The 26,008-nt window shown below is 46.4% G+C and overlaps 1 protein-coding gene across 2 annotated transcripts in view; it reads right to left on the reverse strand.

Annotated features, from left to right (window-relative positions):
- Positions 1–26,008, reverse strand: part of SRBD1 (S1 RNA binding domain 1) — a 255,048-nt gene that overhangs the window by 135,892 nt on the left and 93,148 nt on the right. For both annotated transcript variants that reach the window (XM_073564217.1, XM_073564216.1), the window contains exons 15-16: positions 14,934–15,041; positions 2,050–2,141 (exon numbers count right to left, since the gene is read on the reverse strand). In XM_073564217.1, coding sequence (XP_073420318.1) covers positions 2,050–2,141; positions 14,934–15,041 — 200 coding nt within the window. The remainder of the gene's footprint in view (positions 1–2,049; positions 2,142–14,933; positions 15,042–26,008) is intronic.

The following is a 26,008-nucleotide window of genomic DNA, read 5'->3' on the forward strand; positions in this document are numbered from 1 at the left end:
GTCTCTAACTTTTTTTTTTAAGCTTCTCCTAGCTGATTTTTGACTGCAGATCTCATTAACCCCTTTCCTACATTAGACGTACTATTCCGTCCATGTGACCTGGGACCTAAGTCACAAGGACGGAATAGTACGTCTAGCGCGATCAGCTGCGATCACGGGGGGAAAGCAGCTGATCGCAGCTGGGTGTCAGCTGATTATCACAGCTGACACCCGACACTATGTATCAGGGGCGGTCACAGACCGCCCCCAACACGTTAACCCCTGGCGCACTGCTATCAAACACGATCGCAGTGTACCGGGGTTTAGGGAAGCATTTGGAGGGGGCTCCCTTCGTGCTTCCCTGAGACCCCCACAGCAGCGCAATGTGCAGCGCTGCTGCGGGGGTCTCCTTCCCTGCAGGTCCCAGAATCCAAAATGGCGGCAGGGACCTTCGGGGACCTGCAGGGAGGTGGCTTCCTCATGCCTGCAAAGCGCCGGCATGAGGAAGCCTGCAGCACTGCCTGTGACAGATCGCTCAATATGTGGTGATGCAAAAACTATTTTTACAATAAAAAGCGTCTTTTAGCGTGTGACAGCTGCCAAATATAAAAACCGCCATAAATAGTAAATCAAACCCCCCGTTATCACCCCCTTAGTTAGGGAAAAATAATAAAATTAAAAAAATGTATTTATTTCCATTTTCCCATTAGGGCTAGGGTTAGGGTTAGGGTTGGAGTTAGAATTGGGGGGTTTCCACTGTTTAGGCACATCAGGGGCTCTCCAAACTTGACATGGCGTCCGATCTGAATTCCAGCCAATTTTGCAGTGAAAAAGTCAAACGGCGCTCCTTCCCTTCCGAGCTCTGCCATGCGCACAAACAGTGGTTGCCCCCCCCCCCACATATCAGGTATCAGCGTACTCAGGACAAATTGCACAATAACTTTTGCAGTCCAATTTCTCCTGTTACCCTTGGTAAAATAAAAAATTGGACCTGAAGTAATGTTTTTTGTGAAAAAAAGTTAAATGTTCATTTTTTTTTTTTTAAACATTCAAAAAATTCCTGTGAAGCACCTGAAGGGTTAATAAAATTCTTGAATCTGGTTTTGAGCACCTTGAGGGGTGCAGTTTTTAGAATGGTGTCACTTTTGGGTATTTTCTATCATATAGACCCCTCAAAGTGGCTTCAAATGTGATGTGGTCCTAAAAATAAAATGGTGTTGTAAAAATGAGAAATCGCTGGTCAACTTTTAACCCTTATAACTTCCTAACAAAAAAAAAATTTTGGTTCCCAAATTGTGCTGATGTAAAGTAAACATGTGGGAAATGTTACTTAAGTTTTTTGTGTGCCGTATCTCTGTGATTTAAGGGCATAAAAATTCAAATTTGGAAAATTGCGAAATTTTCAAAATTTTCATTTTTTTCACAAATAAACGCAAGATATATACATTAAATTTTACCACTAACATGAAGTACAATATGTCACGAGAAAACATTGTCAGAATCACCGGGATCCATGGAAGCGTTCCAGAGTTATGGCCTCATAAAGGGACAGTGGTCAGAATTGTAAAAATTGGCCCGGTCATGAACGTGCAAACCACCCTTGGGAGTAAAGGGGTTAAAGTTGAGTGTGCAGGAAAACAAAAAAAAGGTTGCAAAAAGGAAAATGGTCTAATATTTTTTCATGAAACCCAATTGCAAAAAAAAAATATTTTTTCCCCAAATATATGCATTTAAGTAAAAAAAATATATAAATTTAATAGATGAATAAAAGATAAAATAAAATGACGTCCTGAGAGGTGGACAACAGTCTTAAAGGAGGGATCAGGAGTATGGCAGATGCACAATACTAGATCTGCTGTTTTAGATCCAGTGGATCCCAACCGTGGCCACGTCACTCCACGATCAGTAGCGATTTGTACGCATACTGAAGTAGGATCGATTCTATGGGTTTCCATGATTGGGCACACAAATAAGATCTTGCATACAGGAGGTCGGGTCCGCTCTGCATAAAACCTCCCGACATGGGTCAGTGATGGAGGACAACAAAATTAGTGCTAGCAGTCATGTTACCTGCACTCCGCAGATTAGGGTCCAGATCTGGCATCTCCTTGGCAGCTTCTGGGCTTACGCTGTAGATGGACGCTCCGGCTTCATTAGTAATGCTGTAAAATTAAGGAGAATGGTGCATTACTCATCATGGCTTCTGTAGACTATACAAAGTGATGGCTTCTCTGCTGCCATTTCCAGGTTCCACCACTTACAATCATCTGACTCTGGATTCATTTATGGCCACCATGGTGGTGGAGGTAACAAAAGCTATTTTCTGGGTCGCTGAATCTGCCATAACACCATCTACTTAATAGGAGTTTGTATGTTCTCCCCGTGTTTGCGTGGGTTTCCTCCGGGTTCTCCAGCTTCCTCCCACATTCCAAAGACATACTGATAGGGAATTTAGATTGTGAGCCCCATCGGGGACAGTGATGATGATGTGTGCAAACTGTAAAGCGCTGCGGAATATGTTAGCGCTATATAAAACTAAAGATTATTTATTATTATAGGTCTGCAATCACCTCTGATCTGGTGAGGTATAGACTCTTACAAGACCTCAGAGGTAGTCCTGTGCTGTCCGATACCAAGACGGAACATCCTGTAAGTTGTGCGGTGGACTCTCAATTTCAAGAATGGATTTTTCCTTTCTAATATATCTATACGAGGTGGAGGGGGGGGATGCAGCTGCAGCTTCAATTTGTGTCAGACTGAACGCTATAAGCAGGAGTTATGCCGACTCTACAACACAGCGGTCACACTTATCACACCCTATACAACATGACTACGAGACAGGCTAGTCTGGGCCTGAAGGAGCCGGTGTTGGCATTGCTGCGTCCCAACAGCCATAACGATTTCATTCTCCTGTAATTTACAATATGAGTTTTAATTATCACTTACAGTAGCCATATTGTATAAAAAAAAAAAAAACCTTAATTTTGTCCAGCAGGTAAAATTTTGAACGTTGCAAAGAACTTTATTACGGTATTTGAATTACCGTAATTCCCGTTAAAATTTTTTTAAAAAAATTGCATAACATCGGTTTACAAACCCCTGTACTTCCCCAGTCTTTCTCTGCCTTCAGCTGGACTGATAACAGAACGATGATGGCAGTGATGGATGGGTCAACTCCTGTCTCCTCTGTTCGCTGTGCTTGACCATCAGAACAATTCGAGCAATAGTAAAGCCTGATAAATTTTGTGTAACTAAGTTTTTTTCTCTACTGCATACTTCTTTTTCTCACCTTTGAACTTTTTATTATGCTGCAGGTGCTCCCTAGTACGGAAGGGTGCCCTCTGCTTCACACGTGTCCGTGCAAAGCTTGGGACATCACTTGGACGCCATCTGCTATCAGCGTGCTTTCTGTTTCTCACGGATAGATAAAAGGTGGAAAAACTCTGATGAAACTCGATTTTTGAATATGAGGCCTAAGAGGGACACAGAACCTGACCCATCACTGCCATCATCCGGACTCCAAAAGGAGTATGTTCTGATATCAAGGCAACTAAAGGCAGGCAAATTGACTGGGGAAATGCAGGGCTTTTTTATTTTGTTTTGTGGATTTTTTTTTTTTTTTTAGTTTTTTTTATGACTGAGGAAATGCAGGGTTTTTGTTTGTTTGTCTTTTCACAGGAATGAAGACAAATCTCCTAATAAAGTGATTTTTCAAAGTTTCAAAACTTTCCATACTGGACAAAGTTATTAGAAAAAAAAAAAAATTAGTTACTCTTCTCTGGGGCGACGGAATAAGGAAAAGAAAACAACTGAAATCAGAAAGCCAGCTATCCTATTAGGGCGGTTTCTTTTACACCATGCACTGTGTATTTACAGTATACAGGATGGATTCGCTTTTTTTTTTTCTACGGGTCATTAGACCTGCAGCAGAATCACGTGATCATTATATAGATTTCCATTTTCCACTATTTCTAAAACCATAAATTATTTCTTTTTTTGGAGGGAGGGGCCCCGCATCTACCATACATTTATGGGATCTTCTGGGTATAGCCTGTAAATTTAGGAACTTGTAACACTGAAAAGAGAGCAGTGGCCTTTCTCCAGTCCGTTTCATTGTCACAAAGTTGCAATTTGAAGTCGCCGTTGTATGGAAAAGCATCTGGGTGACAGAAACTATATATCCTTGCTCTTATATTTTCTACATTTTCACTTTAAAAGGAGTTTTTCTTTTCTTTTTCTTTTTTCTTTTTCCTTAAATAAAATTTAATATTTTTTATTTATTTTTTTTTTAACCCACTGAACTGCAGTATTCGGCAGCGGACACTACACTCTGTACTGCTCTGGCTCCATACATTCTATATATCCCGGGACTGCTGGCGCTAATAACAACTATTAGGCGGGTGGCAGGTGTCCGACCCCCATCAATGTGATCAATGGCGGACGCAGACAGAAAAGGGCGCCTGTACACGGACGGTATATGGGCACTTTGCACTCCAACTGTTCGGTCTATGACTGATGCTTCCTGCTGCTTTGGAGGTGGTAGCGCCCCCTTCCCCCTAACCTCTAGGCCCCCTGTGCAGCTGCACCAATGATTTGTCTGCTCCTGGATGTGATACTGATGACCTATCCAAGCAGGTTAGTCCTGGACTACCCCTCTAAATGAACGTCAAAATGTTTGTATGATTGCACTGGCACTGTGGGGAAGAAAATAAATAAAAAACTATTTTTTTTATGTTGAAACTATTTTTTTTATGATTAAAAATTAAGAAAAAAAAACGATTTCTGTTCCACCATAGGAAAGCCGCAGTTCGTTAATGCATAAAATCCAGCGCTAAAATAAAAAAATAAATAAAAACAATACAAAAAGTGTAATCCACTTTGAAATAAGGAGCTGGAGAGAATTCGCCACTATCCTCACTATGTGCGCACTCCAGACGATCTCCGGATAATATATCACAATCAGGAGATTGCAGCAGCAAAAAGAAGGGGAGGAAAAAAAAATGTGAAGTGGAACACTGGCACCACCTTGTGGCCACGGTCCTGAACAACAACCAGAATCGCCAAAAATTATATTAACCGTTTAAAGGGTCATATACACAAGTGAACGCGCAGAAAAAAAAACAGGTGAAGCAGATGAACGCGCAGTTATGTGATCGTTATCAAACCGTGGAGAATAAACATGAATTGTTTGATTGGTGCAGTACCGGAAATGGAACATTATAAAAAAAAAAAAAAAAAAAAAAAAAAAGAATTTAGAGCCATGATTTAGACATTTGGGTTACGTGTCAGTACTTGTCTGTTGTAATGATCAGGAACATCTGCTAATGTAATAAATGGGCCGTGGGGCGAGTACAACCGTCTGCTGGACAACGCAACAAAAAGAATTGTGACAACAGAAATAGTCTTCGGCTCGGTGTCACACAGGATTATTATTTGCCACCGCAAAGGAACAGACCAAGGATCTACATAAAAGACGGATGGAGCTCCAAAAGTAAGATCTTGATGTACAGATTTACAGAAATGTCCAGGAGCCTGCTCACATCATATTCCATCAGTTGCAGCATTATCATTTCCTTCAAAATGACAGACATCTCGGCAAAACCCATCGGACCCTTTCCAAGTCATTCAAGTGAGAACAGAGTCTTATTCCCAACTCAGACCAGCCAATATTCAGGGGACGGGCATTAACAGGTTCGCTCGTTCCCGATAGCTATCGCCCTGTGTAAAGAGGCAAAACGCTCGTTAGTTGGGTGCAATGATTTTAACTGGCTTAAAAATGATCGTTCTCTGCAGCACGTCGTCCTATGTGCTGCCGAGAACATGACAATCGTGCAGAGTGCATAGAATTCCGGTCGGCCAGTCCAAATTGGCTATTAAACGACTGCCGGTTGGACTGGAGGAAATGCAGGCAGCAGGGTGGCTCAGTGGTTACTACTGTCTTGCAGCACCGAGGCCTGTGTTCGACTCTGTCCAGGTTTGTATGTTCCTCCTGTGATTTCGTCACAGTCCCAAACACATACTCATAGGCCGGGGTCACGCTTCCGAGTGCAATGCGAGAAACTCACGCCTCAATACCCGGCAGCGAAACCGGAGTGTGCGGCTGCATGTCTTTCTATGCAGCTGAACACTGGTCCGAACCGCCGGCAGTGCCGGGTATTGAGGCGCGATTTTCTCACATTGCACTTGCAAGTATGACCCGGGCCATAAGGTAATAATGACAGGAAGTGATAACGATCTCTGCGCTACGGAAAATGTTGGTGCCATGTATAAGAAAATGTTTAAAAATATATATATCAGTAAAAAGAACAGAATAAACTGTGCCTCTCTCTCCCGGTCTAAGAGCCTCCTCCTGTATCTCTATGAGATTCCATAGGCTTAAAGTCCTAATTCCACTTGTAAAACCATCTACTATCAAAAAATACCGTAACGTTGCTGCCAGTTTTCTGCTGAAATCCTTTCCGCTGCGCTGACCCCAATCCAAACAGGGGAAGAGTAAGAGAAAAGGACTGACACCAGGGACAGAGCGAATGAGTGAAAAAAAAAATTAAAGGAGTTTTCCTGCTGCCAAAAGGGATAAGTCCATGACATTTTTTGCTGATCTGATCCACAAGAGAAGTCAGAAATGCGACTGGTAGGGGACTGGGACCCTGGCAATCCTGAGAATGGGGGATTGAATGGTCTATGTGAATGGATGGGTAGTGCACATGACCACCGCTCTGTTAACTTCTAGGGCAGCTGTGGTGCACATCTGCTGCTACAGACAGTGAATCGAGGGGTGATCATGCATGTGCACCAACTTTAGGAAAGGTCATAAATGGATAAATCGCTAAGAGTGTGTGCACACGCTGCGGATTCTGCTGCGGATTGATCTGCGCTGATTTTGCAAAGTCCACAGGTAAATCCGCAGGTCAAAAGACCTGCGGATTAGCCTGCGGGTTATCACCTCTACAATGGAGGAGATGGCAAACCGCAGCGGAATCCACAGAAAGAATTGACATGTCAATTCTTTCTGTGGATTAGAAACCGCAGGCAAAACCGCGCGGAAAAATCTGCACCGCGGTTTCCATTTCCCATAGGATATTATGGTACTGTACACCGCAGCAGAATCCGCAGCGTGTGCACACACCCTAAGGGTCCAACTGCTGGGACCCCCAGTGATCGTATCAGTAATACACAAGCGTGACCCTTGCTCCGTGTAGCACTTCAATCAATCCCTTTAATGAAATATGGAAGCAGGCAGATGTCAGCCGAGCGATCACTGAGCCATCAGCTCTACAGAACCACAGATCAGAGGCGTCAAACACATCAGAGGCTGCTCCCCCGAGGAAATAAGTGACGGGATCTTCCATCATGGAGGCTTTAGCCTTCAGATCATCTTTGTATCTTGGTGAAATGGAGGCTTCCTTTGAGAATCATCTGATGTCCGGAGTCACTCAACGCATGGAGACAAAACCACCTGCAGCAGTAAAATCACCGGGAGGCTCACAGCAGCCAGGAACAGGAGGACGGACCCTGCGAGAAGCACCGACCCGTCCACATGATTGTATAAGTGGTGACAGGCATATGGAGGGAAATGTCAGAACGTGCAAAAGGGTGACGAAGACGAGGAACAGACGACCGGCCATCAACTTCACTCACAGCTTCCATCAGCATCAAACTGGGGACATCTGCAAGATCTACTCTACATGGCCAACAAGAAACCTCCACATTACACCCACAGATGTTCTGACCTCCCACTTCACATCCAAAAGCCTTAATATGCATTTTCCCATTTTCAGCTATAACAGGTTCTGCTCTTCTGGTTCAAGTTTCTGTTAGATTTTGGAGGTGTCTGCGGGAATTTCTGTCCCTTTATCCAGAAGAGCATTTCTGAGGTCAAATCCTGATGTTGGACTCACAATCTCTGTTCTACATCATCCCAAAGATGGTGGATGGGGCTGAGGTCAGATCTCTGCGGCGGTCATGACCTTCAACACAAATCTCCCCAACCATGTCTGTATGGACATTGTGCACTAGGCAAAGTCATAGGGAACAGAAAAAGGCCTTCCCCAAACTGTTCCCACAAGGCTGGAAGCTACAACTGTCCACAATGTCTGTGCTGAAGTATAAAGATTTCTCTTCACTGGAAACTAATGGCCTGAGGATGATCCCTAAAATACAAGCCCATAGTATTATCCCTCCTCCTCCAAACTGTACAGCGGGCACAATGTAGTCAGGTAACCTTCTCCCGGCATTCACCAAACCCAAACTCGTCCATCAGATACCCGATAATGAAGTTCAGCGGCAGCGGCTTTACACCATTCTGATCGGCATCGTGCTTGGTGATGTAAGGCAGCATACAGCTGCTCGGCCATGAAGCTCCCAGCGGGGCGCAGTGTTTGTGCAGATGTTAACACCAGAGGAGGTTTACAGTAATGGAGTCAGCAGGGCGTTGGTGCCTTCTCTGCCCTCTGCTCCTCAGCACTCGGCTTCCCGCTCTGTAATGTTACAGGGTCTCTACTTGCACGTCTCAATAATATCACTCACAGGTGATGGAGGAATATTTTGGGGGGAAGAAATGCCATGACCTGACTTGTTACACCGGTGACTCCTATTACAGGACCGCGCTGGTATCAGTGAGCTCTGCACTACCAGCCATTCTGCCACATGTTAATGAAGGCAGAAAGCATGGGGGGGGGGGCTGGACGTCATAATCCGGGGGCGGAGGGCCAGATGTTATACACTGGGGGGGCGGAGGGCCGGATGTTACACACTGGGGGGGAGGGTCGGATGTTACACACTGGGGGGCGGCCAGATGTTATGCACTGGGGGGCGAGAGCCGCATATTATGCACCGGTGGGCAAGGTGCCGGATGTTTTACACTGGAGGCGAGGGGCCGGATGTTATACATGGGGGGGGGGGCGGAGGGGCGGATGTTATACACTGGGGGGCAGAGGGCCGGATGTTATACATGGGGGCGGCGGAGGGCTGGATGTTATACACTGGGGGGGCGGAGGGCCGGATGTTACACGCTGGGGGGGGAGGGTCGGATGTTACACACTGGGGGGCGGCCAGATGTTATGCACTGGGGGGCGAGAGCCGCATATTATGCACCGGTGGGCAAGGTGCCGGATGTTTTACACTGGAGGCGAGGGGCCGGATGTTATACATGGGGGGGGGGGGGCGGAGGGGCGGATGTTATACACTGGGGGGCAGAGGGTCGGATGTTATACACTGGGGGGCGAGAGGCCGGATGTTATGCACTGGGGGGGCGAGGGGCCGGATATTATGCACCGGTGGGCGAGGAGCCGGATGTTGTACACTGGAGGCGAGGGGCCGGATGTTAAGCAGCAGTGAGTGAGGGGCTGGATGTTATGCACTGGGGGGCGAGGGGCAGGATGTTATGCATCGGTGGGTGAGGGGCCGGATGTTATGCACTGGGGAGCGAGGGGCCGGATGCTGTATACTGGAGGCGAGGAGCCGGATGTTGTACATTGGAGGTGAGGGGCCGGATGTTAAGCAGTGGTGAGTGAGGGGCCAGATGTTATGCACTGGGGGGCGAGGGGCTGGATGTTATGCACTGGAGGTGAGGGGCCGGACGTTAAGCAGTGATGAGTGAGGGGCCGGATGTTAAGCAGTGGTGAGTGAGGGGCCGGATGCTGTACACTGGAGGCGAGGAGCCGAATATTAGACACCGGGGACAATGGGACTGAATGAGAAACCTGAATTCAATGATTTAGGTGTGTGTAACAATACTTTTCTTTTATATGTGTATAAGGCCAATACAAAATCTGTTGAATGTATAAGCGTGCAGTTAGATATCAGCGATATCGGCCGGTCATTCACTAATGTCTCGTCTTGTCATTATATACAAAACTAAACATTATAATATGACGACATAGAAACATAAATTCTCTGCGACAATAAATACAAGTATCACTGGGGGCTGTCCAGCTTCTAAACAGGCGACATACAGTGGGGAAAAAACGTATTTAGTCAGCCACCAATTGTGCAAGTTCTCCCATGTAAAAAGATGAGAGAGGCCTGTAATTGACATCAGAGGTAGACCACAACTATGAGAGTCAGAATGAGAAAACAAATCCAGAAAGTCACCTTGTCTGATATAGTGGCTGACGAAATACTTTTTTTTCCCCACTGTAGTTGGCTTCAAAATACCATTATGCTGCTCTATCCTCCATACACTCAGTGCAGAATGCTCCGGGGGGGGTCCGCACCAATCCTGCTCTACCCTCCATACACTTGTGCAAAATGCTCCGGGGGGGGGTCTGCACCACCAATCCTGCTCTACCCTCGATACATCCAATGCAGAATACTCCTGGGGGGGTCCGCACCAATCCTGCTCTACCGTGCATCCGATGCAGAATACTCCAGGGGTCCGCACCAGTCCTGCTCTACCCTCCATACACCCCAGTGCAGAATGCTCCAGGGGTCCGCACCAATCCTGCTCTACCGTGCATCCGGTGCAGAATACTCCAGGGTCCACACCAGTCCTGCTCTACCCTCCATACACCCCAGAGCAGAATGCTCCGGGGGTCCGCACCAATCCTGCTCTACCGTGCATCCGGTGCAGAATACTCCAGGGGTCCGCACCAATGCTGCTCTACCCTCCATACATCCAGTGCAGAATGCTCCAGGGGTCCGCACCAATCCTGCTCTACCGTCTATATATCCAGTGCAGAATACTCATTACTTTAAAGTCACCCATGATTCATATAAATGATTTGGCTGCACATTGTCTCCATAGCTCTGCCATTCAGGATCTGTGGAAAGCTGAGAGACGGAGGTTATATCTTCAGTAAGCGGCTGTCACCCAGCATATGTGCAACTATATATATACCAAAATAAAATAAGGTTGAACAGATTAATAAAATATCCCACATCGGAGAACAACTTATATTTCCAGGAATTGTCATTAGAATTTATTATTTAAGAAAAAGTGCTTTTTAAAAAAGTTAAATAAAAAAAAGTTTCTAATTTCTTGTAAAATCTAAAGGAGAAACTTCCAACTGTATATCTGGTCCCTGAACACACTGCCGGCTGTAACACCTGTCACCCTCCGTAATATCTGACAGTCGTAATAAAGGTTGACGCTACGTGTGCGGTGACAGGTGATGCCGGCATTCACTGGAAAGCCTAAAATCACGAGACACCGAGGGTAAAAGTGAGGCTGGATGTGTGGCAGAGCGGAGGCAGGTACGTCCGGCAATGTGGTACGCCAAGTCTGTCCATTCATCTATGAAGCACATGCCCCGAGAACATCCTCAAAGAAGAAACCACAATCAGATATCTGTCTTTAGCTTGTCGGAAAACGATGACATTTTTCAGGAGGAAAAGGGTTCAAATGGCAGGTGTCAGGGAGCCTTAGCTTCACGTGTGATGCTAGGAGGCAGGCGAAGTGCGCTCATGTCACAGCCGCGCACGGCTCTGCGCGGAGACTGCACGTCTGAAAAGAGCAAACCTCACAACCTGTTACATCAAGCCGGTGCCACAGTCAGTTACCGGAGCCGAGCTGCTTCCTGCACATTCGTCCTGGGGAGAAAACCGACGTCTTCAGACGCCGACGAGAGGAGAGAAAAGCCGGTTTGACACCTCTGGGGCCTAAAGGTGACAGGTACCTGTGGCTGGCTTCCTCCCCTTCCCTCCACTTTATGTATTGACAGGATGGGCAAACAGGTTGTGTCAGGGGGGATTCAGGTGAGAAGACATCTTTTAAAGCAAAAAAAGAAAGAAAAAAAAAGTAATAAAACTTTCAGCTGCCATGGAAGGGGTCACATTGTATAAAGACACAGAGACAAGAGACGAGATGCTCTGCGGGAAAAGAGCACACGCTCAGCGCTACCCAGCGGTCACATCACGGAAAACAGAATAATTCTCAATTCCATACCACAATCTTGCATAAGATTGGCTTTTAGTTTTCTGAAAACCTTCTATGCTTTAGTCACCCTCCCCGGGTCCAGGAGAGTCTCCATCGCTGCTCCCAGTGTCTGCAGCGCTGAAGTAACATGGATAATGCTGCAGCCAATAACTGATTGATCAAGAAGAGCGGGACGCCATGCCTCAGCAGACAATAACTCGATTGTGAATGGCATGAGACGTCGTTGTCGGCTGGAATTGATGCTCAAGGCCACAGGACAAGTTATCGAGACACTGACATTTTTTTTTGGGGGGGGTATACCCACCGGGTGTTGTTGGCTTTCGTTTCAATAAATTGCTTGAGATGAGAAAATCACCATTGCTGCTTCTACCTAAATGCCCAACTGTCTTCATAAAATATTACGACATTGGTTGTAGCTAGTGATGAGCGAATGTGCTATGAAAAGGTGTTATCTGAGCATGCTCGGGTGCTAACCGAGTGTCTTTGGCGTGCTCAAAAAATATGTTCGAGTTCCTGTGGCTGCATGCAGGGATTGTGGCTGTCAAACCGCCGCGAGACATGCAGCCGCGGGGACTCAAACATATTTTTCGAACACGTTGAAGACACTCGGATAGCACCCGAGCATGCTCAGATAACACCTTATCCCAGCATGTTCGCTCATCAATAGTTGTAGCCCATTTTTCCAAGACTACGTAACGCCGCCATAGAAGCAGAACTCGCTGTTGTATTGGTCGTCACACAATTTTTCAGAAACGCACATCACAGATTACAATTTTCCTTTATTTTTCCATTTCTTACTGGGATACTTTGAACACGTCCCGCACCGGGATCTCTGACATATGGAGAGACTTTGCTGTGATTAGTGTAAAAATAATCATAGAGGGAGCGACCAATGAGCGTCAGCTCCTGCAGCACATAACGATCTTCTGGAAAGACTTAGCGGCAAACTAAAATAATAAATACGGAGACACAGAAAAGACAAGGAGAAAATCTATAGGTGTTTGTTCTGGATTTAAAAACAGTAAGTCAGACTGTATGAAAAAAACTGTTGTATTAAATTAAAAATCGCAGCTTTAAAAAGAGGTTGGCTGCCTTGTTCCAAACACAGCGCCACTCATGTCCACAGGTGGTGAGTGGTATTGTAGCTAAATGATAATTAGAAATGGAGCTCAGCTGCAATACCAATCTTGACCAATAGATAGGAGTGGCACTGTTTCAAGAAAACATGCATTCCTGTTGTTCTAATCCTGAATAAATCATTTCAATTCCATCCAGTATTTTAACTACATTGGTAAGTTGACAGCAGTGAAAGGGGTCGTCCGGGTTGAAAAGTACCATACTATATTTATTAAAAGTTTGGTGGTCTGCTTTGGACACTCCCTACGTGTTTTTAATGGTCCCAAGACCATGAAAAGATCACAAATTGTCTGTCTACTGGGAACATAAGTGATAAATCTGTAAGGAAAACCTGTTGAAACCTAGAAGCAAATGGTGAATTTATCTACAGCGCCCGAAAAGGAAACAGTAAGTATTACACGGGGTCCATTCAAATCAGTGGGCTGTATAAGTAATGAATGCAGGACGTGTCAGGGCGACAGAGAGCGATTGTCAGGGAGAGCGAGAGTCAGGGAGAGCGAGAGTCAGGGAGAGCGAGAGTCAGGGAGAGCGAGAGTCAGGGAGAGCGAGAGTCAGGGAGAGCGAGAGTCAGGGAGAGCAAGAGTCAGGGAGAGCAAGAGTCAGGGAGAGCAAGAGTCAGGGAGAGCAAGAGTCAGGGAGAGCAAGAGTCAGGGAGAGCAAGAGTCAGGGAGAGCAAGAGTCAGGGAGAGCAAGAAGGAGAAAGAGAGAGTAGAGAGAAAGAAAAAGAGTCAGCGAGAGAAAGAGAGCGAGTCAGAGACCCTCTTTGTAACTGTCAGCAGAGGGACCACCTTCTATTAACCACTTTGTGACCAGGATTAATTGTCCAAACCATCCAGAGGTCCTTAAGAAAGCGGTAGTGCACAGATGCATCTGTAGCTACATTCACTTCTATGGGACTATTGTAACCGCCATCATCAATGGACACAACCTCCCCATTCACACACTATAGGACCTACCATAATTTTTCAGGATTGACGCGTGTCCAGCGATCACTCTAGCGCAGACCTGGGCTGAGACAGCCTTGGGGCTGGAAACCAGAGGTCTATGGGCCTCATGGTGCCCGCCCGCTCACTCACTGTCTCCATCTGCGATGACTACATTGGTGGAGGAGGAGCCTCCGGCCACTTCCTCCACCAATCAGTGTGTGAATCAGCTGATGCGATTACGTCATTTCATCGCGTCAGCTGTGTACTGCGGAGAGTCAGCGCACCAGACGTAGGGAGAGAAGCAGAGAGCTGGGGAACGATACTGAGGTGAGTATGTGGTGTTGCTTTGTTTCATGTGTATGGGATGTTTGGGTGGGCATGTGGAGTGACTTTCAGCACATAGTGAGGCTATGGGTGGGGCTCATGCCGCACATGGGGGAGGCTGAGTGGGGCTCATGCCGCACATGGGGGAGGCTGGGTGGGGAGCATGCCGCACATGGGGAGGCTGGGTGGGGCGCATGCCGCACATGGGGGAGGCTGGGTGGGGCGCATGCAGCACATGGGGGAGGCTGGGTGGGGCGCATGCCACACATGGGGGAGGCTGGGTGGGGCGCATGCCACACATGGGGGAGGCTGGGTGGGGCGCATGCCGCACATGGGGGAGGCTGGGTGGGGTGCATGCCGCACATGGGGGAGGCTATGGGTCATCATGCAGTATATAGGGAGGCTGGGTGGGGCTCATGCCGCACATGGGGGAGGCTGGGTGGGGGCTTTTACAGTTTATAGGGGCTGTGGGGGGCTCATACGATATATATGGAAGGGGCTGTACTCTGATTCAAACAATATATCAATATTAATATTGAGTAGAATTAATTTCGGCCTATTGGTTCGGCCCTCCACAAGAGTCACGATCTCTCATGTGGCCCCTCAGGAAAATTAATTGCCCACCCCTGTTCTAATGTATTTCTAACATCTCTTTAATATTTCATAACTAAAAAAATAAAAGCACGACTTACCAATAGACGACACTGAGTGGTGCAAAAAACCTCCTTTGAATGAGATCGGCGAGATATCTTTCCGTTTCTCTACATGCTGTTCCATTTCCAATAGCGATTGTAAAACAGCTGAAAAATGAAGGAGGCAGAGCGGAGGATTAGTCTATGATCTGGCAGTGACTGTATGGAGAACATAGTAAAATATTATAAAAAAAAATACTGACTTACGTAAGAAAAAAATAAGAGGATTTTACTTGTAAAAAGCCTCTGCCGTGAATCAATTTAGAGATAGCCATAAACGCAAGAGAGCCTACAGCTAATCTTACAAACCCAGCCACACACATGCATGTCACATGTTCTCTCAATGGGAAAAGTGGAGTATCTACCAAAATGCAACATGCTCAATCCAAGGGGTTCGGTGACCCTGAAGGTCTCTTCCAACGCGAACATTCTATGATTCTCTGGTTCTATGAATCCTTTAGAACTCCAACATCTCCCTCTGGTGGAAAGTCAGGTCACGCCATCATCCATTAGATGGTCAGACATTCCCGATACAATATGTGGGCTCTATGGATGTGGACTAATGTTTATGTCCATGTAAAGAGTCATTGCAGAAGGGAATCTGCACAAATGTAGAATGTTGGCAACAGCTCCACGAACGAGTGAAGGAGCACTGCATATTGGGCCTGGAATCCAGCTGAAGAGGACATTAGGTATGTAAATGCTCCTCCCACATGATTTTCAGCTGGATGCCTGGCGAAGTATATTCCAACTTTAGGAACTTGCAACTTGTTTATTCCAATGTGGTGGAATTATGAGAACAATCGGAAGCCTAAGGAACCACAATAGGAGGAATAGTACTGAGTTTAAAACTTAGGAATCACATACCGTAATTCACAAGTGGCAAATGCACGACACAGGGGATTGCAATAGTGGCCAAGAACACTCTGACCTACAAGTTCCATTGTGGTTTCCACCATTGTGGATATAAAAATAGCAATGCATGCTGAGCTAAGATTGCCGCAAAACCTGATGAAATCACGGAAACAGCCTTTAACGCAAATGTAAATTCAGCAGTAGACATAATTCTCCGTATTAGGGAATTCTAGGAGTCCTTTTGGCTTCCTTTGGGCTATTGTACATTGGTATCAAGTAAGTGTGAATTTATACAGGCCAACAAGGCGTTAAATGGCCACTTACTGACTATTTCCCAATCAGCAGTCAATTAATATGTCGACACAGGCAGACTCTGCTTATGTGCACACAGGCTACCATTGCTTTGTTTAAACAGCCATCTGCTGCCAAAGATGAATTTTAAAGTCAGCTTAAAAATAATTTTGCTTATTCCTTGGGTAATTGGAAGCCTCTTTACAATGCCCAATTATGGGGAAACAAGCCACTTAAAGAAAGGGATTTATTTTTTGTTTTACAATAAAAGCCTATGGGAGCCAAATGCCACTGTGTCTGTCATGACTCTGTTGTCGGGGGTCCCGGGACCAGGGGCACCTTCCCTGTCCCCAACGTTAGAGGCGCCCTAGCTCGCTTTGTTCCCCGAGTTACTTCTGATGGTGAAGATGCCAGGGCCACGTACCTTGCCTAAAGCTGCTTTTACACTTACCATGTTTTTGCGGGCCGATTTTGCGGCCCCAATAGATTCCTATGGTGCCGCAAAATCGGCCTGCAAAAATTAGTAGGAAAACCGCGCTCCGTATGGCCGTGAGGGCCGTATTTGCGGCGGTGAAAAAATATCGAGCTTGCTCGATATTTTTCACAGCTTATGGACACGGCTGCAATGCATTCAATGGCACCGCAAAAACAACGGAAGCTTGTTTTTGTGGTACCCCGTATTTGCGGATTGCAGTATTTTTCCCAGCAGTTGTTTAAAATAGGGAAAAACGGTGATCTGTGAAGGTTTTTTGCGGCCCATTTTTGCAGGATACCGCAAAAATTACGGCCATACAGCCCGCAAAAAAGGACCGCAAAAATGGGTCGCAAAAAAACACGCCAAGTGTAAAACCAGCCCTAGGCTCCTGAATCCGCCCTCAGTCTGTACCCTTCCCCCACCCAGGGAAGAGGGGAGTAGTAGTGTACCATAATACACCAACCAGACTAACAAGGCAATACAAACAGGGATAAAGGAAAATAACAAACATATAAATATATACACACACATAACATAGGTAAACACCAGAGAGTGGAGGATGGGGTTAAACCAAAAGGAGAAGAAAGGGAATTATCACACTTTCAAAACCTAGCAACAGTCACAGATAAATCCACCAAATGCCTTCTCCAATAGTAAGCAACAACAACCTCCAGCCATGCAGAAAAAGCTAGCTATGCAATGAGTGCTAGCTAGGACAATGAGTGCTAGCTAGGAATCAGTTTATAAAGGAGATGGGAGTGGCTAATAATGTTCAGCCTTAACTCCAAGAGCTCTCAACAGACCAGATTAACCTTAATCTTTATTGATTCCATGTTTCCTAAATAATAAAATGTCATATGAATGGTAACTAGTAATCAAAATCCACAACCAAATGAGGGCTGGATTTCAAAATAAAAGTAAAAAATTAAATCACAAATGGATCTAATTTGTGTGAATTTAATCACTGACATTCTTGATGTGACTCACTGGTGACTATGGCCTTCAAGTGAACTGACATCAGAAAGGAGCAGATACCGGCCCAGCTGCTGGGTTGATTGACTTCTATCGCACTGTCTGGCTCTCTCTTCTGATATCACCCAGTGTACTGGCATTGGGTCCATGCTCTTGAGATTGAATTCGGACACAGAAAATCTTCTTGAGATGAAATGTATGGATGTTCCATCCTGGAAGAGCTGCACTGCCTGTCTAGCAGGTACCACCTCATGCTGCCGGTAAAGACAAGGACACCAGCAAAACTAGAGAATAATTGGTCCCGAATGATAAGGAGACCGTAATATCTGCAGCCACCACAATTCCTTTTTTTGGTGGCAGTCTTGCCCAGTGCTAATAGATGCTGCAAAAGAGCAAGAGCAGAATCAGAGAGGATCACTCTGTCCACGGGACCCAGCACATCCATGCATTAGTTGGACACAGTGCTGTGGAATCGCAGTTAGTGTCCATTTTGGTGAAGTCTAAGTCGGAGTCGGTATAAAATGGAAAGCCTCCTAAAATATATAATACATTGGGTACAGTAGTGCAATGCACAATGTGTCAAATATTTTTCCATACAAATTCGGGAAACTTCTGACATGTCCTATAAATGTATGCTCTGCTACTGATCTAAGGATCTTGGCTTTTAGTTGAGATGAATCTGTGCTGCACTTTATGTGCATGCTCAGTAGTGACCAGTGCTGTGGGGTCGTAGATGAGACGAATCTGTGCTGCACTTTATGCACATGCTCAGTAGTGACCAGTGCTGTGGGGTCGTAGATGAGACGAATCTGTGCTGCACTTTATGCACATGCTCAGTAGTGACCAGTGCTGTGGGGTCATAGTGGAGATGACTCTGTGCTGCACTTTATGCACATGCTCAGTAGTGAGGCAGTGCTGTGGGGTCATAGATGAGATGAATCTGTGCTGCACTTTATGTACATGCTTAGTAGTGACCAGTGCTGTGGGATCATCGTGGAGATGAATCTGTGCTGCACTTTATGTACATGCACAGTAGTATCCAGTGCTGTGGGGTCATAGATGAGATGAATCTGTGCTGCACTTTATATACATGCTCAGTAGTGACCAGCGCTGTGGGGTCAAAGTGGAGATGAATCTGTGCTGCACTTTATGCACATGCTCAGTAGTGATCATTGCTGTGGGGTCATAAATTAGATGAATCTGTGCTGCACTTTATGCACATGCTCAGTAGTGACCAGTGCTGTGGGGTCGTAGGTGAGATGAATCTGTGCTGCACTATATGCACATGCTCAGTAGTGACCAGTGCTGTGGGGTCATAGAAGAGATGAATCTGTGCTGCACTTTATGCACATGCTCAGTAGTGACCAGTGCTGTGGGGTTCTAGAAGAAATGAATCTGTGCTGCACTTTATGCACATGCTCAGTAGTGACCAGTGCTGTGGGGTTGTAGATGAGATGAAACTGTGCTGCACTTTATGTACATGCTCAGTAGTGACCAGTGCTGTGGGGTTGTAGATGACATGAATCTGTGCTGCACTTTATGCACATGCTCAGTAGTGACCAGTGCTGTGGGGTTGTAGATGAGATTAATTTGTGCTGCACTTTAACCACAAACTCAGTAGTGACCAGTGCTGTGGGGTCATAGATGAGATGAATCTGTGCTGCACTTTATGCACATGCTCAGTAGTGACCAGTGCTATGGGGTTGTAGATGTGATTAATCTGTGCTGCACTTTATCCACATGCTCAGTAGTGACCAGTGCTGTGGGGTCATAGATGAGATGAATCTGTGCTGCACTTTATGTACATGCTCAGTAGTGACCAGTGCTGTGGGGTCATAGATGAGATGAGTCTGTGCTGCACTTTATCCACATGCTCAGTAGTGAGGCAGTGCGGTGGGGTTGTAGATTAGATGAATCTGTGCTGTACTTTATGCACATGCTCGGTAGTGAGGCAGTGCTCTGGGGTCATAGATTAGATGAATCTGTGCTGCACTTTATGTACATGCTCAGTAGTGAGGCAGGGTTGTGGGGTTGTAGATGAGATGAATCTGTGCTGCACTTTATGCACATGCTAAGTAGTGACCAGTGCTGTGGGGTCATAGATGAGATGAATCTGTGCGGCACTTTATGTACATGCTCAGTAGTGACCCGAGCTGTGGGGTTGTAGATGACATGAATCTGTGCTGCACTTTATGCACATGCTCAGTAGTGACCAGTGCTGTGGGGTTGTAGATGAGATGAATCTGTGCTGCACTTTATGCACATGCTCAGTAGTCACCAGGCTCTGGGGTTGTAGATGAGATGAATCTGTGACGCACTTTATGCACATGCTCAGTAGTGACCAGTGCTGTGGGGTCATAGATGAGATGAATCTGTGCTGCCCTTTAAGTATATGCTCAGTAGTGACCAGTGCTGTGGGGTCATAGATGAGATGAATCTGTGCTGCACTTTATTAAACATGCTCAGTAGTGACCAGTGCTGTGGGGTCATAAATTAGATGAATCTGTGCTGCACTTTATGCACATGCTTAGTAGTGACCAGTGCTGTGGGGTTGTAGATGAGATGAATCTGTGCTGCACTTTATGCACATGCTCAGTAGTCACCAGGCTCTGGGGTTGTAGATGAGATGAATCTGTGACGCACTTTATGTACATGCTCAGTAGTATCCAGTGCTGTGGGGTCATAGATGAGATGAATCTGTGCTGCACTTTATGTACATGCACAGTAGTGACCAGCGCTGTGGGGTCATAGTGGAGATGAATCTGTGCTGCACTTTATGCACATGCTCAGTAGTGACCAGTGCTGTGGGTTCATAAATTAGATGAATCTGTGCTGCACTTTATGTACATGCTCAGTAGTGACCAGTGCTGTGGGGTCGTAGGTGAGATGAATCTGTGCTGCACTTCATGCACATGCTCAGTAGTGACCAGTGCTGGGGAGTAGTAGATGAGACAAATCTGTGTTGCACTTTATGCACATGCTCAGTAGTGACTCGTGCTGTGGGGTCGTAGGTGAGATGAATCTGTGCTGCACTTTATGTACATCCTCAGTAGTGACCAGTGCTGTGGGGTTGTAGATGAGATGAATCTGTGACGCACGTTATGTACATGCTCGGTAGTGATCAGTGCTGTGGAGTCATAGATGAGATGAATCTGTGCTGCATTTTATGTACATGCTCAGTAGTGAGGCAGGGTTGTGGGGTTGTAGATTATATGAATCTGTGCTGCACTTTATGCACATGCTCAGTAGTGACCAGTGCTGTGGGGTCGTAGGTGAGACGAATCTGTGCTGCACTTTATGCACATGCTCAGTAGTGACCAGGGCTGTGGGGTCGTAGATGAGACGAATCTGTGCTGCACTTTATGCACATGCTAAGTAGTGACCAGTGCTGTGGGGTCATAGATGAGATGAATCTGTGCTGCACTTTATGCACATGCTCAGTAGTGACCAGTGCTGTGGGGTAGTAGATGAGACGAATCTGTTTTGCACTTTATGCACATGCTCAGTAGTGACCAGTGCTGTGGGGTCGTAGGATGAATCTGTGCTGCACTTTATGCACATGCTCAGTAGTGACCAGTGCTGTGGGGTCGTAGGTGAGATGAATCTGTGCTGCACTTTATGCACATGCCCAGTAGTGACCAGTGCTGTGGGGTCGTAGATGAGACGAATCTGTGCTGCACTTTATGCACATGCTCAGTAGTGACCAGTGCTGTGGGGTTGTAGGTGAGACGAATCTGTGCTGCACTTTATGCACATGCTAAGTAGTGACCAGTGCTGTGGGGTCATAGATGAGATGAATCTGTGCTGCACTTTATGCACATGCTCAGCAGTGACCAGTGCTGTGGGGTAGTAGATGAGACGAATCTGTTTTGTACTTTTGTGCACATGCTCAGTAGTGACCAGTGCTGTGGGGTCGTAGGATGAATCTGTGCTGCACTTTATGCACATGCTCAGTAGTGACCAGTGCTGTGGGGTCGTAGGTGAGATGAATCTGTGCTGCACTTTATGCACATGCCCAGTAGTGACCAGTGCTGTGGGGTCGTAGATGAGACGAATCTGTGCTGCACTTTATGCACATGCTCAGTAGTGACCAGTGCTGTGGGGTTGTAGGTGAGACGAATCTGTGCTGCACTTTATGCACATGCTCAGTAGTGACCAGTGCTGTGGGGTCGTACGTGAGACGAATCTGTGCTGCACTTTATGCACATGCTCAGTAGTGACCAGGGCTGTGGGGTCGTAGATGAGACGAATCTGTGCTGCACTTTATGCACATGCTAAGTAGTGACCAGTGCTGTGGGGTCATAGATGAGATGAATCTGTGCTGCACTTTATGCACATGCTCAGTAGTGACCAGTGCTGTGGGGTAGATGAGACGAATCTGTTTTGCACTTTATGCACATGCTCAGTAGTGACCAGTGCTGTGGGGTCGTAGGATGAATCTGTGCTGCACTTTATGCACATGCTCAGTAGTGACCAGTGCTGTGGGGTTGTAGGTGAGACGAATCTGTGCTGCACTTTATGCACATGCTCAGTAGTGACCAGTGCTGTGGGGTCGTATGTGAGACGAATCTGTGCTGCACTTCATGCACATGCTCAGTAGTGACCAGTGCTGTGGGTTCGTAGGTGAGATGAATCTGTGCTGCACTTTATGCACATGCTCAGTAGTGACCAGTGTTGTGGGGTCATTGATGAGGTGAATCTGTGCTGCACTTTATGCACATGCTCAGCACTGACCAGTGTTGTGGGGTCATAGATGAGATTAATCTGTGCTTCACTTTATGCACATGCTCAGTAGTGACCAGTGCTGTGGGGTCATAGATGAGATGAATCTGTGCTGCACTTTATGCACATGCTCAGTAGTGATCAGTGTTGTGGGGTCATTGATGAGATGAATCTGTGCTGCACTTTATGTACATGCTCAGTAGTGACCAGTGCTGTGGGGTAATAGATGAGATGAATCTGTGCTGCACTTTATGTACATGCTCAGTAATGACCAGTGCTGTGGGGTCATAGATGAGATGAAACTGTGCTGCACTTTATGCACATGCTCAGTAGTGACCAGTGCTGTGGGGTCATAGATGAGATGAATCTGTGCTGCACTTTATGCACATGCCCAGTAGTGACCAGTGCTGTGGGGTAGATGAGACAAATTTATGTTGCACTTTATGCACATGCTCAGTAGTGACCAGTGCTGTGGGGTCGTAGGATGAATCTGTGCTGCACTTTATGCACATGCTCAGTAGTGAACAGTGCTCTGGGGTTGTAGATGAGATGAATCTGTGCTGCACTTTATGTACATGCTCAGTAGTGACCAGTGCTGTGGGGTCATAGATGAGATGAATCTGTGCTGCACTTTATGTACATGCTCAGTAATGACCAGTGCTGTGGGGTTGTAGATGAGATGAATCTGTGCTGCACTTTATGTACATGCTCAGTAGTGACCAGTGCTGTGGGGTCATAGATGAGATGAATCTGTGCTGCATTTATATACATGCTCAGTAGTGACCAGTGTTGAGGGGTCATAGATGAGATGAATCTGTGCTGCACTTTATGTACATCCTCAGTAGTGACCCGCGCTGTGGGGTTGTAGATGAGATGAATCTGTGCTGCACTTTATGCACATGCTCAGTAGTGACCAGTGCTGTGGGGTCGTAGATGAGATGAATCTGTGACGCACTTTATGTTCATGCTCAGTAGTGATCAGTGCTGTGGGGTCATAGTGGAGATGAATCTGTGCTGCACTTTATGCACATGCTCAGTAGTGACCAGTGTTGTGGGGTCATAAATTAGATGAATCTGTTCTGCACTTTATGTACATGCTCAGTAGTGACCAGTGCTGTGGGGTCGTAGGTGAGATGAATCTGTGCTGCACTATATGCACATGCTCAGTAGTGACCAGTGCTGCTGTGTGGTTGTAGATGAGATGAATCTGTGCTGCACTATATGCACATGCTCAGTAGTGACCAGTGCTGTGGGGTCATAGATGAGATGAATCTGTGCTGCACTTTATGTACATGCTCAGTAGTGAGGCAGGGTTGTGGGGTTGTAGATTATATGAATCTGTGCTGCACTTTATGCACATGCTCAGTAGTGACCAGTGCTGTGGGGTCAAAGATGAGATGAATCTGTGCTGCATTTTATGTACATGCTCAGTAGTGACCAGTACTGTGGGGTCATAGTGGAGATGAAACTGTGCTGCACTTTATGCACATGCTCAGTAGTGACCAGTGGTGTGGGGTTATAGAGGAGATGAATCTGTGCTGCACTTTATGTACATGCTCAGTATTGACCAGTGCTGTGGGGTCATAGGTGAGATGAATCTGTGCTGCACTTTATGCACATGCTCAGTAGTGACCAGTGCTGTGGGGTCGTAGATGAGACGAATCTGTGCTGCACTTTAAGCACATGCTCAGTAGTGACCAGTGCTGTGGGGTCATAGATGAGATGAATCTGTGCTGCACTTCATGCACATGCTCAGTAGTGACCAGTGCTGTGGAGTAGTAGATGAGACAAATCTGTGTTGCACTTTATGCACATGCTCAGTAGTGACTCGTGCTGTGGGGTCGTAGGTGAGATGAATCTGTGCTGCACTTTATGTACATCCTCAGTAGTGACCAGTGCTGTGGGGTTGTAGATGAGATGAATCTGTGACGCACGTTATGTACATGCTCGGTAGTGATCAGTGCTGTGGGGTCATAGTGGAGATGAATCTGTGCTGCACTTTATGCACATGCTCCGTAGTGACCAGTGCTGTGGAGTCATAGATGAGATGAATCTGTGCTGCATTTTATGTACATGCTCAGTAGTGAGGCAGGGTTGTGGGGTTGTAGATTATATGAATCTGTGCTGCACTTTATGCATGCTCAGTAGTGACCAGTGCTGTGGGGTCGTAGGTGAGACGAATCTGTGCTGCACTTTATGCACATGCTCAGTAGTGACCAGGGCTGTGGGGTCGTAGATGAGACGAATCTGTGCTGCACTTTATGCACATGCTAAGTAGTGACCAGTGCTGGGGGGTCATAGATGAGATGAATCTGTGCTGCACTTTATGCACATGCTCAGTAGTGACCAGTGCTGTGGGGTAGTACATGAGACGAATCTGTTTTGCACTTTATGCACATGCTCAGTAGTGACCAGTGCTGTGGGGTCGTAGGATGAATCTGTGCTGCACTTTATGCACATGCTCAGTAGTGACCAGTGCTGTGGGGTCGTAGGTGAGATGAATCTGTGCTGCACTTTATGCACATGCCCAGTAGTGACCAGTGCTGTGGGGTCGTAGATGAGACGAATCTGTGCTGCACTTTATGCACATGCTCAGTAGTGACCAGTGCTGTGGGGTCGTAGGTGAGACGAATCTGTGCTGCACTTTATGCACATGCTCAGTAGTGACCAGTGCTGTGGGGTCGTAGGTGAGATGAATCTGTGCTGCACTTTATGCACATGCTCAGTAGTGACCAGTGCTGTGGGGTCGTACGTGAGACGAATCTGTGCTGCACTTCATGCACATGCTCAGTAGTGACCAGTGCTGTGGGGTCGTAGGTGAGATGAATCTGTGCTGCACTTTATGCACATGCTCAGTAGTGACCAGTGCTGTGGGGTCATAGTGGAGATGAATCTGTGCTGCACTTTATGCACATGCTCAGTAGTGACCAGTGTTGTGGGGTCATAGATGAGATTAATCTGTGCTTCACTTTATGCACATGCTCAGTAGTGACCAGTGCTGTGGGGTCATAGATGAGATGAATCTGTGCTGCACTTTATGCACATGCTCAGTAGTGATCAGTGTTGTGGGGTCATTGATGAGATGAATCTGTGCTGCACTTTATGTACATGCTCAGTAGTGACCAGTGCTGTGGGGTCATAGATGAGATGAATCTGTGCTGCACTTTATGTACATGCTCAGTAATGACCAGTGCTGTGGGGTTGTAGATGAGATGAATCTGTGCTGCACTTTATGTACATGCTCAGTAGTGACCAGTGTTGTGGGGTCATAGTGGAGATGAATCTGTGCTGCACTTTATGCACATGCTCAGTAGTGACCAGTGCTGTTGCGTCATAGATGAGATGAATCTGGGCTGCACTTTATGTACATGCTCAGTAGTGACTGGTGCTGTGGGGTCATAGATGAGACGAATCTGTGCTGCACTTTATGTACACGCTCAGTAGTAACCAGTGCTGTGGAGTCATAGATGAGATGAATCTGTGCTGCACTTTATGGACATGCTCAGTAGTGACCAGTGATGTGGAGTTGGGAGTCAAAGAAATTGAGGAGTCGGAAGCTTGGCTTACCGACTCCACCGCCCACTTGGACAACTCCATAAACTTGCTTTAGTAAGGCCACGTTCACACGTTCAGTATTTGGTCAGTATTTTACATCAGTATTTGTAAGCCAAAACCCGGAGCGAGTGAAAAGTACAGAAGTGGTGATGTGTTTCAATTATACTTTTCCTCTGATTGATTGTTCCACTCCTGCTTATTCTTT

This window comes from Dendrobates tinctorius, unplaced genomic scaffold (assembly GCF_039654945.1).
Source record: "Dendrobates tinctorius isolate UK_male_01 unplaced genomic scaffold, ASM3965494v1 ptg000434l, whole genome shotgun sequence".
NCBI lineage: Eukaryota > Metazoa > Chordata > Amphibia > Anura > Dendrobatidae > Dendrobates > Dendrobates tinctorius.